At 40.1% G+C, this 18,473-nt stretch overlaps 1 protein-coding gene across 2 annotated transcripts in view; it reads left to right on the top strand.

Moving 5' to 3' along the window:
- Positions 1 to 8,362: 8,362 nt before the first annotated feature.
- plod2 (procollagen-lysine, 2-oxoglutarate 5-dioxygenase 2) overlaps positions 8,363 to 18,473 on the top strand; it is a 36,025-nt gene continuing 25,914 nt past the window's right edge. For both annotated transcript variants that reach the window (XM_036520960.1, XM_036520959.1), the window contains exon 1: positions 8,363 to 8,877. In XM_036520960.1, the coding sequence (XP_036376853.1) occupies positions 8,772 to 8,877 (106 nt within the window). In that variant the 5' untranslated portion in view covers positions 8,363 to 8,771. The remainder of the gene's footprint in view (positions 8,878 to 18,473) is intronic.

The raw sequence follows: 18,473 nt of genomic DNA, 5'->3' as shown, positions 1-18,473 counted from the left end.
CGACTCCAAATAAGCCACAAAGTAAGCACAATCATGAACTCCATTGTGCTGTGCGAGAACGCGTTTCTTCAACACAAAAAGTCACGTTGTGATGACCTAAGTAAAGAGGCTCGGGTCCGGAACATTAAGCACAATGTGAGCGGAGGCCAGCAGGGGAGTGGGGAGGGGGGACAATCGTGCTCGGGCACGGTACAAGGCATCCGGGCCTAGTGTGAGTACGCCCTTAATGCCAGATGTGAACAGGGCCTAAAGATGTGAAAGGGTTAATGTCTCCACTTCAGGCTGGATAGGCCATTACATCATTGTTTGTCTCCTACACTCTGGCTGTGGCTCCTTACTGTCAAGTCAAGGGGGGCATTCTTGGGGTGGTGAGATGACAAATATTTGTCATTGTCAGTAATGGCTCCTTGTATTGCCATTGCCATGAAATGGCCACTGTCCCTGTCTTGTTATACCTGTCTTTTTTCCACCCACGTCCTGTCAGAGAGACAGATATTACACACTTTGAGTGATAGCGTCTGGCAAAACGGACCTTTTTCCTTGTAAGAACGTGTGCGCTGGACATCTGCGAATGCTCCGCAATCACTCCCTCGTCATTAAGATCCGTATAGGACACAGCTGAACTCCGATTTACTCCTTTTAATCTCAATTCCCACTGCTTGGAGAGAGCAGATGTTGAGGGAAACCAGCGCTGTGGAGGGGCCAGCATTTTTGAGATGAGAACACACTGATCTGCGCGAAGCCTACAAGCTTTCAAGAGCGTGTGATCTACACATCTGCAAAACCAATGGACGAAATCCATCCAGATTTTATGTTGCCATAGACTTCGCGAGAATGTTAGTTTTTATTGTTTTTGTTGTTGTTTTTTTCATGCTCTCAGACATGGGGTATTCAATTAAAACACAGAAGTGTGCTAGACCCCTGGTTGTTATGTGCAGATAAAACACAAATGGTGTATAAAATCGCCATCTGAAATAACCACATAAGCCTTTGTGCTCATGGGCCCATGTAATGCACTGTTGTTTATATTACTCCAGCTTTGCATGCTGGGAAATTCACAGTCTGTGTACTTTACAGTGACTGATGAGTTCAGTAAAGTATACACTCCAGCTGGAAGCAGGGGAAAGAGAATGGCTCTATGACACCCAAGAGTTCAGCTGCTGAAATTCGTAGAGCAATCTTCCTGGTGACCAAGTGAACTGACAGCCACAAAAATTCCACATGGATCAGAATGATTATGAACTGCACTGGGCAATCAGACAGTTAAATGAGTGAGTGCAAGAAAAAAAACTTTACAAACCATGCAGCTCGATGTAGGACGTTAATTTATTGGTCCCTCGAATACAACATGCCCCATCTGGAAATTCCTGTATCTGTGTATGTGTGGAGTCCACCCTGGACAAAGACCTTAAAAAAATCTGTGCAAATGTGGTTAGAGAAAACACAGTTATATAACAGTGGGCATGAAGCAGAGAGACCGGGTACAGCTGGCCTCTGAAGAGTACAGTGTAGCCTGCTGTATGAGACTTTTAAGTACAAGGATCGAGAAAGATTCTTGAGACAGTAACTAAAAAGGACTGTTTCATTTATTTATTTTTATATATTTATTTATTTCCATTTTTTCTCCCATTTACATCTGGGTTTTTCTTTGACCGTAGGCCCCAGTCTTACAAAGCATGTAATTGACTATTATTATCCTGCTTATAATGCACATTCCACAGAGGGATAGGAAACGTGCTGTTTAAAATGTTAAAGTGAGTAAAAATAGACAGCTTTACAGGCCTCTGATGTCAGTCAGGCCTCCCTAATGATGACATTGGGTATTATGCTAATGAAAGACCGTTCATGAATTTTACTCCTGTGTAATTTGAGCAAGGCCAGAGGAGCCTCCCAGACTCAAACTGTCCAGTAAAATTCAGCCATCAGCTAGTAAAGTCGTTTCAGCCCTGTGACTGTCACAGCGGGTGCATCTTCACATACAAAAAGCGGGATTTTATTTAAAGCTCTGGACAGAAATTGGCTTCCTTTTGTTTTTCTTTTCCTGCTGCTTTTTTTTTCCTTTTTAAAAATGAGCTTTATTTTATCCAAAACCTTGCACTATGCCACTCAGAATTGAATGTGTTGAAGAGGGAACTGGGGTTTTCTTAATGAAATGTTTTAAGCCTCAAAAACATTTCCCACCCAGGCACTGAGATCTGAAACAAATGTGTTGTGGACAGATGTTGAAGGTAAATCTCGGAATCTGTCATGTAGAGTCTGTAATGTGGCCTGCCAATTGTTCCTGGTTTTGGCTTTACAGCACCCCTCCTTCACCCCTTATCAACCGAAAAGCCTCCACGCTGGGTCCTTAGCCAGCCACATGAGCAACGCCTGCAGCTAGCAGTCAGCAGAGACGAAAAGATGAATTGTCATAAAAACAATCTTAAAGGCTAAAATGGAGCGTACTCCATCGATTCCAGTCAGCAATTAAACTGTACTGGCATGATTAAAGGACCTATTTGAAATAAATACAAAAACAAGAAAAAAAACCTATTTTAGGAAGCCATGTGGCAATTATGGTGAAGTCTCAATCAGGGTTAGGGAAACTTAAAATCCCGGAAGGGTGAGTCACCATTGTAATTGAGAAACCGAACGAGGCGCCACATCAGACGAGTGCCTATTTTAGAGCCAAGGTGTGCCCTTACTCCGGGACACCTCGTATTGTCATTTGCAACGTGAGGGCTCGGTGGCCGCCGTAATGGCTATTCCTGACTCGGTTAACTGGGGGAATACCGAGGTGACGCCAGTCTCCGGGAGGCCCCCGCTGCTTTTTATTCTAATCTCCTGAGATGCTCAGTCTATCTGTGGGATATCAGTTGAGTTCCATTTCCTCCTTGATGGCATGCGGTAAAGACTAAAATTAATGGAAATTGTAAATGAATAATGGAGAATGTGGTTAACTGTCATTTCAGAGCTGGGGTGGGCATGCCTCCCTGAAATACTGTAACTCTCCGGAGGATCCTGGGGGATTCTGGGAGTCTGTCTGCATGTATTTCTGAATGCAGTTTTAAGAAAAGAAAATGATATAAACAGGAATATGAAATAAAAGGTGATGAGTATAATGCCAGTCTCTTTTTTCAAATATGTGTGTCCAATTTCTTAAATAAATATATGTGGAAAGAATAACAGGAATACTCAAAATGTAGTCGTCAACTCAATCGGAAACTATGTTACTCATAAAGGAGCAGCAATGTTTTAGTATTTAGTATTTTTATATTTAATAAGTTGTCCAATGTTCTGAGACAAAATCAAATGATAAGATCTTCCCTGAAAACATTCACTGTCATCACCAGTTCTTCTAATAGATTTTTTCCATTCCCCCACCACAAGCAGTGGAGTTTTGGTGTTATTGACCCCTACCTGACCTCTGACCCTTACCAATTCACCCTCACCCTGTGAGTATAAGAATCTGGAAATCTGTGTGTGTGCTGTTATATGCAGTATTATGGTGAGTTTTAACAAAGAAACTAATGTGCATTCATAAACAGTAAAATTGTGCAATTTACCATGCCAATTATAGAGTTTAGAATGTAAAAGTGTGTACAATATCTTTCCCTTTCCTCCAAAAAGAAGGAAATGATTCAGGAAATTTCAGAACGAATTTCAAAGGGAACAAAATGTATATTATTCCTATTATTTACAAAATCAGTGGCATTTTATTTTCAGCAATGTGGAGTTCTTAAATGTTCCACAGACAATAACATCTCACCTGAAAAAATATTGCCATCACCAGTCCTCCTGCTGGAATTTTATCTATTACCCTCTGTGCTGTAGTTACTGACCCCTGCCTGACCTCAAACCCTTATCTGTTTTTCATCTTCCTATAAGGAGAAAAGGCGCTTTCATTCTTTTTAACAATAAAAACAGCCATATAAATTCCTTCTTCTTAATCGTCATAGAAATATTTCATACTTCTGGCATTTTGGTTTAATTGAATGGAATAATAGTTAAAAATTACAGTAAAAGCACTAATTTTCCTAATAGAAACAATTATATGTTTCTACAGTTTACAGCTGACTTGCAAGCTGTGCCCTCCTTGTCAAAATTAACTCTTGTATTGAATGTAAATATAATCAACATAAGTAAGCATAAGCAGCTTATTATGTACACCTGTTGCAGGCTCAAATAAATACATACAGTACCAGTCAAAAGTCTGGGCACAGCTACTCAGAAAGGTTTTTCTTCATTTTTACGATTTACTACAAAATAACAGAGGGAACCAATGCAGTGACCAAAAAGGTGTTAAACAAGTCAAAACTATCTTAAACTATTTAAAAACTATCCTATTTTTGGAAAGAAATTCATACACAGTCGTCATGTTCACTATTTATATTTGTCTAAGAAACAAATTTCAAGCATTTAAACATAAGTCTTTTGACAAAAATGTCTTTGAATGCATGTTTCCCATTATCTTAATCAGGTCCAAACTTTTGACTGGTCCTGTTCATAAATACATAAAAAGTACTGTTGGACCTAAATTCAACTACTTACCTAATCCAAATATAAAAACATTGCCTGACTGACTTATCTAAATCAGTCACAATTAGCCACCATGAAGATCTACCCAAAATTTTGTCTCCCTGACATCTTAAATTTTTGTGTTTGGATAGGGTTAGCCTTAATTACTAATTACTATTAGCTTGACCTTTTGCCAATATTACTGAGCATTAAAAACCTGTGCCGATGAAAGGCATCATATAGTGGCTAAATAACTAAGTTTACCTGTTCGCTGTTCATAATTTAATCACCATTCCACACCAGTATTTCAGATGCAAAGCCAAGAGATAATGGATGATGAACTGTACCTACTGATATTTCAAATATGCAACAGATCATGGAATCTGTGTATAATAAATTAAGTCAGTACATATTTGGAACACATCACTGGACACATCATTGCCAAGATTTTCGAATCTGGAGCTGGATAAAGTTGCAGCTGTTTTAATAATAATAATAATAAAACAACTAGAGGCTTGCATCATGAGTTACCAGGACAGTATTCATATTCATCATTTGGGAGACACAAACTCATCCACCCACTTGTCTACAGTATGTTCCTGTCCAATGCCTACAGCCTCAAGGGTGTGGTATTGAATGTTCAGGACCAAAGCAGTCTGGATCTTGTCTGTCCTTTCCAGATGTTATCTTTATCATTGCTCATAAATCTCCATTACCACAATGTATGGAGTTTCTGTTTCACACAGTAAAAGGACATATAAAACATGACCTCATGGAGTCTTGGTCTATACATTGAACCTCATGAGTATCTACAAGACTCTGTGTGAAAGTGCATTGAATACACTGTAATATTGCAGTAACAGGAACCCTCACAGGTTTGTGTCATACCTTGACCCCCCACATGCCACTGGGGGGAGGGGGGATCAATGTCTTAGCTGTATGCTTATCTAATTTTAGTCAGAAATGGGTAATATTTTCTTTCTAAGCATTTTTTTGTTTAATGTACACATACACACACACACACACACACACACACATGTACACAACTCCTTGATGTAAGGCCTTGGGATTGGAGCACAGAGAACACAGAAGCCACCATCATAACAGCTGGGGTCTCCAGTTTCATGTGTAAATATTGCTTTAATAGAATAAAAAAAACACAATTAAACAAGTACCATTTCAGTCACAAAACTGGTCTGTTAAAATGTTTATGTGAGCATTGTAATGAAAGGAATGTGGATTTGCCACCCACAGATGATGCATTTGACATGCATGCATGCATGCAAAAATGCATGCGAGTGAATTTTACCCATGTAGGTGTAATGACTTTCACGCAAGCTAAAACAGATGTCCTAGGCACATCATGTGCTGTAGCTATGAAACAGGGTGTGTTTATTTCCCGTTGTCTAATTCCCCCTTTGGCTCAGTTCTGGGCCAAACTGAGCTCCTTTCCTCATAGAACTAAGGTGAGATCAGGCCCCTACATCAGGCCTCTAAAGTTGCACAACACAACCTGTAAAATGCACACCATTATATGGTTGTACCATGACTCGTTAATCTTTTTTTAACTTCCTTAGTTATGTGCTGCGCTCCATGCCATGATGTCTGTGCCACATTGTGTGTGTGTGTGTGTGTGTGTGTGTGTGTGTGTGCGTGCGTGTGTGTGTGCGCGCCCAGCGTGCATGTGTGTGTGAGAAAGCAAGAAAGATGATAAGTAATGATGAATATGTTTCCATTCTCATTTTGGAACGAAACCAATTATTGTTTCAAGAATGAGATCAACACGAGATTATTAGTTTGACACCCCCCCCCTTTTGAACTTGGTTCAAATGTTCAAGATGAATGGCACTGTTGGTTGGTTAAAGTTTATGCCGAGCACATGCACACCATGGAAACGATTTTAGCACTCTGTGTTCCTTTCAGTTTCACGATGCAATTCTCTGAACCCTCTCCAGCAACACCCCCACACACCCCACAACCCCCCAACCCCCGCCTACCCAAGCCTGCAAACACCCAAGATTACATGGTTCAGCCTCTGGAATATACATTTATTCATTTGGCAGACACTTTTATCCAAAGCGACTTACATAGGTTACAGTTCTTTACAATGTTATCCATTTATACAGCTGGATATTTACTGAGGCAACTGTGGGTTAAGTACCTTGCCCAAGGGTATGGCAGCAGTGTCCCAGCGGGGATCGAACCGGCAACCTTTCGGTTACGAGTCCTGCTCCTTAACCACTATGCTACACTGCCGCCCCAAGTCAAACGCAGTGACGGGAAAAACTCCGAGACATGTTCATTGAAACTGTGTCTCTGTGTCTGGAGGAGATCAAGGATCCATAATCCCTGCCAGGGTTCCAAAGGCTAACCCACAATGAGTGGGAAGTGGGAGTTTCCTTTAGGGCTGTGGGATTCTGGTCCTGCAGCGATTACTGCAGTAGAAGGAAAACCACTATATGCTCTGCTCATGTACAGGTGTGACGTCACCTACAAGAGAATTACTACAAAGGGAACATCATAGCATTCATCAGATGTATCAGTAGACTAGAGTGATCTGACTGAGTCCTTACAGCTCTGATTAACCCAGAGGCTCAATGTAATGGGTACCAGCGCACCGCTTTCAACCATGCCTAAGGTACCTCTTCACCAAGGTGAAGGGCTGCACAGTATACAGCACCACTCTGTGCTCCACTGTGCAGGGTACCATTGCATAGCACATTCATCCGCATTTCCAACCACATGAGGGGGAATTTTAAAGCAAATATTAAATAAAAAATCTCTTTCTTATGGTGTTATGATAAGCTGCCACCATTTGAAGGGTTGAGAAACAGTTTGCTACATACGATTTCAAAAGCAATGCTTAGGATATGTCAAAGGGGAAGGTAGAACTTAAGTGATAGTCCAAGGCTTTGAGTTTTATGTATGAACAATAATAAAAAAGAAACATGCAACAGATGTCCAACTTATAGTTGACAAAAGAACACTGCAGTTAAATCGAGTAGCCAACAAAATGGCCTTTCTTAATTGAAGAATGTTGGAAATTCTCCAAACCATTTCTACATTTCCAACTAAATTAAACATTGTCCTTAACAGCATTTCCACTTCCTAACAGCATTGCATTTGTAACTGGTAGTTAACAAACCTATTCATGATATATATTCATATTCATAAGCCTTTCATTAGACCCAACTTAAATGCAAAACGTTTTAATTGTAACTCACTTAAATATAACACAGTAATATGCTAATTACCATACAAATATTTATTTCAGTAGTCATATTTTTATGTGTGCACGCCTTCTTTAATTTTAAGCGACCCACAGGGGTATCTCTCTATAGAAATTAACATACCTCTTAAAGGTTAACAGAAGTTCAATTCCTACACATTCTTAGGAGAAGCGTGTCCCCCGACAACAGGGAAAGTCGAAGCCATCTGTTCTAAATTGGGGGAAGGGGGTTGTAAACAAAACACCCTCCCCCACAATCCTACAAAGCACAGCATTAGTGCGAAAACACCTGTTTTTAGTGCTGGGGGTAGCCTACGTGTAATTAAGCACCGTTACAAGAAGCATACATTACAATACCGTATTGTATTACAATAGTCTAACATACAATCGTGTATATTGTTATAATGCTGTGCAGTCAACGATTTACCGTATCGCAAAGCTTTTAGTAAAGTAAGCTTTACTCATTGTTTCAATGGGCTTTAGAAGTTTCTAATCTGAAATGTAAATCGGAATGAATGGCAGCAAACAAACTGTTCACACATAGGCTGGAGTCCTCAGTTTCAGCGACGTTTGCAGAAGTCGAGGACGGAAGAGGGGAGGGGGGAGCAGTCCAACAGCTGTGATTATTCAGTCGCACGTTCGCACTTTGAAAACAGAGCTCAACCACCTCCGCCACGGTGACGGCAGACACCGTTATCTTTTTTTCCCCCCCACTACACCTCAGTGACAGTAGCAAGTGGAATATTATGCTACAGTTGCAATTAGGGAACCACGCCTTCTGCTCTCTCCGCTGTCTGAATTACAGTATTTATACCATCCCCTGGGCTACTTAGCCCTGCGGTTCACTCGTTCACGCTGGTGTTTGCTGGCTGAAGTTGGCAGAGGATTTTTTTTTCCCTCGATAAAATTATCGCGAGAGCCCCCGGACCCAGGGGTTGTATGGACCTACTGCGCCCCGGGTGTTACCGCTAATCTGTGTGGGAGTAACAGCGGCGCGGTTCTGTATTTCGGTCCTTAAACCAAGGGAGCGCACTCTCCTCTGAACATGGCAATGGAGTACCTCCCACGTTTTTATTTCTTATTTTTTTCATTCATACAGTTAATTCATTGTGTCCAGCCCATCGACAGGAGTCAAGAACCAATTCCAACAGGTAAGAATCAATTGCATGGTTGTTTTCCGTTCAGATCCCTCGCGGAGCCGTTTATTTATTAGTTTGTTGGAAGTTATTTTGGAACAACCAACATGGTGGTCATTTGACTCCAGTTGGGGGGTTAAGACTAAAAAAGAGAATAAAAAAACAGCAATTGAATAATTTGGTTTAAAGTAGGTTTTATTACAAAACACGATGCAAATCTTAATGTTATTAATTATAAAATGAAAAGTTTAACACACATTGCCCAGCACACAGCGTGTGCATTTTCTAATGATGTGGTCAATTTAAGGCTCAGTAGACGTGACCAGATAGTTTTGGTGAGGCGACAGCGCTGTCCTTCAGTGTTTAATCAGAGACGTGAGAAGTGTCATGCAGTTTTCTATTATGTGCTCATGGTGTTGTACAACGTTCTGCAGAGAAAGTACATTATTTTACTTGTTCTTATACTTTTTACCTGTTACGGATGATGATGAAATTTCACGATAATACAATGGGGCATTGAGCACTGCTTTTCATTTCCAAAAATAGTTTGTTCCGTGGGTTTCGTGTAATTTATTCCGCTTAACTGCGGTGCAAGCAGCACGCTAGTTATATCAAACAACTGTATTGTGACTGTTTCTTCAATATCACAATTAAATAGCACATGAAGAGGAACTGTTATTGGTCAGAAAAGAAAACACAGAAATTAGTAAAACAAGAAGTTTGTAAAGCGCATATAAATTGTTTTATGACGTTCTTAGGCTACATGGTTACAGCTTTAACGATATATTTTAATTTCAACTTTATATACTGTATCTCAGCCAATTAGTTCTCACTTGCATCCTTTCAACTGTACTGTAAACGACGCGTTAGGAAAATACGGATCTCTTTCAGGCTGCAGTTTGCACAAACAACTATAAATATGTGATACATCAATCAGATATATTAATAAAGTGAACGTCTTGAAATAATTATGTGTCATTATACGTAAGAGTATACCTATGTGTCGTTGGCCTTTGTAAGGTTTTCTGGAGATGTGCAAAATATATAGGCAACTGTATCCTGTATTACGATAGGGTTTGTCACAAGGGTTCCTTGTAAACTTGTCATAATTTCATCCGTGTAATTGTTCCATACACAACCTGTTCCTACAGGTAGCTGTATGCTCAGATGTTATATTAACTAAAAATTATGTGTTTGTCTGATGAAAATCTCCCAGAAGAGGGGTACAAGTCCCTCAGTAAATATGTGTCCCTAAATTCACAATAACTTTAAATCGTTTTAGTAAAACATAGCTTCTTAGAGTCATTGGGCACCTCGTAAAATACACTGCCAAAAGCGGTAAGTGGAACCGTATGTCTTGTAAAATGGAAAGCCTACTTTCCATGACTCCTGGCTTGTTTTTAGATAAGGAGCGTGTTTCTTTGGTGGCCATCCTGTGTGAAAATTGGTCATATATTTAGACATGACCCTCTCAGAAGTTCTTCAAAGTTGCTGTACACATTTCTGCTGTTGAGATAACTGGTGAAGCAAACAGCAGATTGTGTCTTGGCTCTGAGAGGCTATATGAAGTGAATCACATTTGCCTTTTTTGCTTACATTTCCCGCAATTAAACCTTTTAACATACAGTGTAGTTCAATTAAATAAATACATTATTGAAAATCATACATTAAAAAATTTCAAAAACCCTTTCTTGTAAGATGCAGTGCAGGGTCTATTGAATGAGTACAGAGACTAAAATGGAAGATGTTATATCACTTAACGAAATCTCAGATTTTTAAAAGAGAGAAATGTGAAATGTTGCCTCTATAGTTTGAGTGAACTATCAGGAAAGTCTGAGAAGGTCCAATCATCAAAATGTCCGCGTTCACATTGCTCAAAGTACTAAAGGTCTTGTGACATGGATTGTTACCAATTTTTCATAATTCTGTAAGATTTTTGCAAGGATTTTTGAGAATAAATTTGCTTTCTGTTGTATACAGGACAATACCAGACTCCATTCTTTGGCAAATATGGTTTTGGTCAGAAATGTTCTTCTACTCTTATGCTCTACACATATTTTAAAATTTTTACCAATTTTCCAAAATGCAGGAAATTACAATATGCACACATGGTTCTTCTGACAAAAAAATCCGTGTCTGACAATTTTCTGATTTCCCTGGGTAAGTAAATTGGGATTTTCACTGTCCCACAGATAGACGTCTGTGGTAACGAGTGTTGTCTTGTCAATACTTGGCACTCTGCTGAAGCATACTTGGTACTTTTTTTGGTATCCTCACATTGTGTTCTTGTAAACTTGCCAAAACATTTCAAAGTACTTTGTAGAAACCCACAGGGCTTTTCAACTGTTTGAAGTGTTGCATTATCTAGAAACACAAAATGTGAACTGCACTGATGCTTCATTAAGTGCTCACCAAAGCATGTGCTAGTTTCAATAAGATAAACTGATTCAGCTCATTGGGATTTTTTTGTCTGCTTCATCAACTGTAATTTAGATCAACTTGCCTGTATTCAATCAACATTTATCTTAAACTGTGACTCACAATCAAACACATGAAATGTTTTTATTTTTATTTATTTTGCATCAAAATAAGTAACCCATCTGTTAATCAAATCAAAAGGAAAAACTTGGACTGAATCCAAAACTAGGTGTTTGTATCAGCTGCTGATTCTATATTAGTCCCATGTCTCCATGAACGTCACACTCTGGACTCTACATGTTTCTGTAACATATGCAAATGTCCAAACAGGTATATTAATTGTTTGTCCACATTCTTACCTCAGCATTATGTGCATATGGGTTTGTGATGGCTGTCCCCAAAAAGAGGACACAGAGGGTGTGATAGCAAAGATATACGACACCCACCCACCATAAGATAGCAAAGTTATACAACACCCGCCCCTCCCCTTCACCAGAGGTTAGCAGTGCTGTAGCCTCTGTTACAGCTGGACCATAAGGCAGATGAATGGGTCTGTTGAGCTACTGCCTGTGGTAGCACTGAGTGACCTGCTATAAAGTTCCAAGTTTGCAAGGGGAAGGCTGTGCCCTAACTGCAAGCTGTAACCGCTTTAAGTTAAAAAAAAAAGTTCTAATTGCACCGGAACTCTGGTCCTGTTTATTTATGTTAATGATGTCAGTGTCCTTAGTGGCTGTTGCACTGAAATGACTCAGTCTGCACCGTGCCTGGAATGCCCTGAAAATTCTTCCTGTATGGTTGCATCATGGCCACTCTGTAATATGGTTTGTCTGGTGGTGTAGTTTTTATGCTTTTTTTTACTTTATTTACTTTGTTTTTTTTTTTTTTTCAAAAGGAGCTTGTTTCTGTACTGTTTTAGAATAAAAGTTAGCAGATGGAACTTGTTTGCCTGTGGATGCCTGTGGGCAACAGGGCAAGGAACCCGTGCCCTCGAACTTACACACACACACACACACACACACAAAAGCCCTGTGCCAGCTAGCACTCAACAAAGGCCAGGCCACTGTTCATAGCTTTGAAACTCATATACATTGAATTAAATTCTGTGAAGTGGATGTGAGTCTGACGATGAGCGAACATGTGTTTCGCATGTGATAACATGGCTGTTACAGCTTAGATATTATATGGCTGACAGTTCGTTTTGGCAGGCCTAACATGTAATTGGCCTTTTGGAGCGTTGTAAAATATCACCACTTCCCTGATTCAATCTCTTTTCTTCTCTAAACAAAGGCGTTGGTTTCAATTATGTATGTTGCTGTTGTGGCTTTTTCTGTCAACCTTCAAATGATTGCAAAATGCTTGTGGATTTGCCAGTTGTTCGCGTGTTGTGGGAGCCAAAAATGGGGAACCCGAGCAGCTGAAATGGTAAACTGCAACACTGCGGTGTTTTCAGTTCATTGTACTTAGGGCGTAAGACAAGATAAGAGTCCGTAAGACTCAGTCTTCTAATTTGTTCACATCAATGTACAGATTTCAAAGTACATTTGTGCCTGTTCTTTTATGGAATAAATCCAGCAGTACCCTCTAGAAAGAAACGGTGCTGGATTGTGTTTCCACAGAGTTTGACCCTTCAGTCACCATGTACTGCAAGAGACCCCCATTTGCTCCTCAAGGGTATGGTAGCATGTTTCCTAACTGGATAAACAGACCTTCCCCCCCCCAACCCCCCACCCCCATCGACAAGCTGTGACATGCCGTATAGGCGACAGTGCCGTAGATTAAAAAGATGTCAGGTAAGCAAAGAAAGTGAAATGGGCATGGTCCATGCTTAAAACAGTGCAGACGAACCTATGTTTCACATTTCAAGCTGCATCATGTCTGTTACCGTCTCAACTGTCCCGTTTGTAAGTTCTTCTAAAATGCCTTCCTTAATTACATTACCCCCGAACATTACCTCCAATTTGTGTTGTAATTCCCCCAAGTTTTTCTAAGCAGTAATAGCCTACAAGACCTGTGAAGACATATTATTCATGTACTGTAGATGAGGTGTAAGATGACTTTTTCTCCTGAGGTAGGGGCAAGGCATAAACAAGGTGTCTGTTCTCTGAGGTACATAGATGTCACAAATGAAGGTTCATCGCCTTGTTTGTTTAGCGTAAGCAAAATGTAAGGACAATGCAATACTGAGGGAGGCAGAGGATTTCCTTTCTCTCAGCTGAATTAGCCTGGGAGTACTTAGCAGCCTCATGCTCAGTGTCATTAATCACAACCTCTTAAACTCTTTGAGAAAACGGTCTGGGTGGTCCTCTGTAAATGTTTGGTGCTCAGTCTTTTTACTGAATACGTTGACCACGGTGGTGATGTTGATGATTATGATGAAAGGAAAACAGGTTTCGTGTGCAATTTCAGAGTCACTAAAAGTCTCTTGATTCCAGCACCACAATATGTAGAAACTAATTTCATTACAAATAGAACTGTTATAAGATGTGACTTGTGTGTTAGCATTTGTGTGTTAAACCAGGAAGAGAAAGGTCATGAAGCAACAAAAATACACATAAATTCATAAAATCTAAATGTTAAATTCAACTGAAATATTACTAATTTCTGTGCTTTTGATTTTTTTTTCTTCCTTGTTTTCAAGCTTTGATGTCTTGGAGAATTGCTCATATTATTCTCTATTATTCTATAAACACACAACAGTGGTCAAGAAATCAGTTTGAGTGGATGTGTTGTGAGAACGTCAGCTTGCATGTCATAGGATATCACATTCGTACGTAAGTCTTGCCACTGTTGAGAAATTCACTCCAACTCGTCACAGAGAAACATAGTTTCCATTGTTCTGTGAGGTTCTGTGTAGACATAGTTCAGTGATTGGGTTATGATATTATATCGCTACTAGCATGTTTTCATGCAAGTGTTTTGGTGTTGTTACAGGGGATGTCAAACTGTCAAATTTCTGCATTGTATCTCATATGGATAATTGGATTTGTTTAAATATATAGGCATCTGCCATATTTGACAGAATTTATTGCAAACATTAGATGAAAATTATAAAAATATACCCACTTCTTGATGAGGGTTGTGTTTTTAGATTTGATAAGGGGGAAAAAAATCTGATAGTAAAACTAGTTCAAGTAAAGAATGTCCATGAAAAAGGAATAAAGTAGTTGTGGTCTCGGCCCAAATCCAACTTGGGGAGGGAGCCTATAGTATGTGGCCAGTTTTGATGTACCCTTTTAAGATTCTTGGAGCCTCCATTCATGCACCATTTGGCAAGAATGCTGTCATAAAGAATGCACCCATGCAAGATCTGAGCCACCAAGTCGAAACCAATTTGCCTGTTTCAGAAGCCGTTTCCTGGTACAGTTAATCAGGGTGCTATGGCAGCAAAGGCCTTCATCTGGATGCAGGAAGTCATCAGATATTGCTGTTATTAGGCCTTTTCCTGATACAGGAAGTCGTCAGATACTGCTATTATTAGCAGAAAGTGGTCCCACATAGACTCTTGATTCTTTTTTTTTTTCTTTTCAGTCGTGGTATTGTTTCCTTTCTGTCATTGAAAACGAAATGGAACAGAATAGTTTGCTCTGCCTGCTTATTTCAGACAGCAAGCAGGAACTCATAATAGCCCAGGCAGATACAGATGATGTCATCCACCGTTCCGAGGCTGGGCCCTTTAATGGCACCGTATGAGCAGTGTAATTCAAAGCACAGCAGTTTGCGGATGTTCTACAGCGTTTCTGGATGACCGTACTCGTGTGTTTTACCCATCATGGAAGTTTTTTACAACCACAAGAAAAGAGGTTCTATTTTAGTTGCGGACAGTTGAAATAACGTCTGTCTAAACTGTCTCCAAGTGGAGGTTCCCCCGGATAGCGCACTACCCAAGGCTTGTATTAGGTCATTGGAGCTGAGTGCTAACACATGGGGTAGTCACACAGGTAGAGACTAGGTTATTTGTTAGGTGAAAAGGAATGTCTGCCTGTCTACTTTCCTGGCTCCCAGGTATCATTACAGTCGCTGTGCTCCAGAGCTTTTTGCGGTTCCATTAAAATTCTTTGATTTAATGCTGCAAGGTTTGGTGAATGTAATGGTAGGGTGGGTAGCCGGAGCAGTCTGGGGTGAGTGTGTGTGCACGTGTGTGTGCGTGTGTGTCTGTGTGTGTGTGTGTGTGTGTGTGGTGTGTGGTGTGTGGTGTGTGTGTGGGGGGGGGGGGCTGGTTTCCTGTAAGTGTGATTCTGTAAGTGTGAAGAGAACCCTGGGCTCACAGCTCTCAGACAGTGCACAGCTGGGGCAGTCAGGAACACGGTGGGCCAGTGACAGGAGCTGTCGTGATTTATATGCAGAACTTTAGATAGTCTTTATTGACAGTGGTCATTCTTTTCAAACAGCGTAAAGCCCCTTTCAGACATGCACTGCAACCCTGAACTTATCTAGACATTACCCGGAGGAGCTGTATGTGAGAATGCAAATGTCCAAATCAGTTGGACCGAACATTAAACAGACTTTACCCTGCCAGCTCCCTAGTTCAAAGTCCGTGTAATGTCCCATTGACTCCATGTGTGAATAGAGCAGGTCTTTGTCCAGAGAATTCACAGCAAGTGCGTGGGCGTTTTGATGATGTATCTATCATGCGACTGGCATGAAACCGGAAGAGTACAAACATCTGCTTCATATTCTTTTCTGCTTGTCTGTATATTGCTTTCCACTATTTTACTGATATTGCGGATACGTCCAAATGCATGTTATTTTGAGTCCAACGATCTTTAGAGAGATAGTTAGCTATAGCTATACTGCCAAAACCTATGATGATTAATAACGTTGGTTAGTAGTGTATTATCTCATTAGCAGCTAGCTAACCTGTAGCTAAGTAATACTGATAGGTATAGTGAGATAGGTGCATAAGAGAATTTATAAAAGAATTTATATACATATTCTGTTAATACAAGAATATGTATATAAATTATTTATATACATATGAATATGTATATAATGCAGTATGAACATGTAATTTATTAATTACACGTATATAATGCAGTATGAACATGTAATTTAGTAATTACATGTATATTCAGCAGCATGAACATGTAATTTATTAATTACATGTTCATACTGCTAATTACGAACATGTAATTAATAAACAAAATATAAGGCACATATTCATAAACATAGTTAAGATTAATTTATGTTTCCTGAAAATAGAAATGTTTAGTGTGAATATAAACATATGGCCCAGAATGGGCAATCTGAAGTACAGGGATATTCCTCTAACTTACTTTTACTGCTGTGTTTTTCCCCATTTTGAATATTGAGATGGTATTTCCTGGCAACATGACTGCAGTAACCTCTGGTATATGACTTTATACAGCTAACCAGACAGCAGTTATTATAAAAATGGTTTGTAGGGCACAGGATAATTTTATGGGTCATTTAGAGGGAAAAGAGACTTTTGCAAGGGTAAACATGGTGAAAATTAATCACCACTGATCAAAAATGACCCTGTCATTTGAAACATTGATGCTTCGATGAGTTTTATCTCTTTGAAAATTTGTTGCAGTCGAAATAACTACTTTTAACTTGGCGATTGTAATCGTGACCCACATTACAACATTTAAAGGAACTCTCTCATAATTTTCTTCAGCCAGCCAAGAGGACCTCACTATTCTTACTGCCAAACTGTATGTATTTGTTCCCTTTCCAGTGTTCCACTTGAGAAGAAGTAAGGCATGCTGACATTCACCTGTGCTATCACAGAGAAAACAGATGGAAAGCATGTGGAACACCACAGATGTTTTGGAACAGACAAATTGTTTTTGGCGACATACTTTTTTATGATGCTAGTGTTGCCAGAAGAACAAATTATGTCAGTTGGCTGAAACATGGAAGCACACTTGGTATAACAGGAGGAAATATTAATGGGTGTTTCAGTGAGTGTAGGGAAAAAAAGCCACAGATAACTTTAGGTTTTGATGAAATTGATATATACTTACTATGAGAAGCTGATTTTATTCTCCAGGTAAATCCTCCAGTAGTGTGAACACAGCCTTGGTTCATGGTTTAAGTTTACCTGCCCTGCATTTTACAGAAAATCATTTGTTTCCTAAGTCTTTCATGAGGCAGCAAAGCCTACATTCTTCTGGGACAGTCAGCTGCTTAGAGGAAGGTGGCACATGCCTTTTTGTTTTGACCAATCACTCATCAAACTAACACTTCTCCTTGTCTCTCACCAATTTCCTTTCTCTCTTTTTCAAAATGCTCCGAGCAACATTTCATAACGATTATAATAATGTTCTGTTTGGAGAGCATTTAGGCTCATAAAAGGTAACTTTGCTTCAAAAACATCTTGGTTTTAATAGGGATTCTTTTTTTTTCCTTTCCCCTGATTGTATTTCATAACAGGATAAAGGCTGAAACTGTCTGTGAATTTCATGAGCACAGGCTAATCCCCTAAGGCTCGAGGACTGCCTGTAATCTGCAGAACCCATTGTCTGAGAAAGGGCTCATTGTGGAGAAGTTCTCCGTGTTCGCACTTACAGACTAAATGAAGTAAGGCAAATAAAGCAAATGGGAAAAAAGGGGCAGGTAGGGTTTGTCTGTTTTTGGAATACCAAGGAAACGCTGAGATGGACAGTAACAACTGATTTATTCGTAGTCCAGGCTGCTTTACTGGGAGCGCTGAATTCCTTTCGAGTGTTGCCACTCACCTTTCCTTCATGAATATATTGCATTTTAGAGTGAAACCTGTGAGAAAGGGTTGCATTTTACCTGGAGCCAGCATCAATCTTTACCATTGTGCAAGAGCCTCGAATGTGGAGGGGCCCAGGTAACAGGCAAAACATGCTTAGTTTCAAAGATGAAAAATTGCCTGTAGAACGTGCCAGGATCCGCAGCCAGCAGCTTGCCGAAGGAGGGATGACGATGTGGCAGTCACCAGCGCCGACTGTGACCACACCACAGCGGTCCTGTGCTGGAGCTCTGCAGCAGGGCAGATGCAATGCCTCAAAATTAGAATCATACCAGGGGGGAGAACACAAAAAAGAGAAATGAATCATATTTCCTTTAGCAAATTTCCCGTCGTTCTGTGGCCTTTCTCGTTAAAGAGCGGGGGAAAATATGACACTGCGGTTGACAGAACTGCAGTGCGGGCTTGCGACGGCTGTGAGGACGGCGGTACGTCCATCTCACACGACAAGGGA

The sequence above is a fragment of the Megalops cyprinoides genome, chromosome 2 (genome assembly GCF_013368585.1).
Source record: "Megalops cyprinoides isolate fMegCyp1 chromosome 2, fMegCyp1.pri, whole genome shotgun sequence".
In the NCBI taxonomy this organism is placed as follows: Eukaryota; Metazoa; Chordata; class Actinopteri; order Elopiformes; family Megalopidae; genus Megalops; species Megalops cyprinoides.
This window is presented reverse-complemented; position numbering and strand designations above follow the sequence as displayed.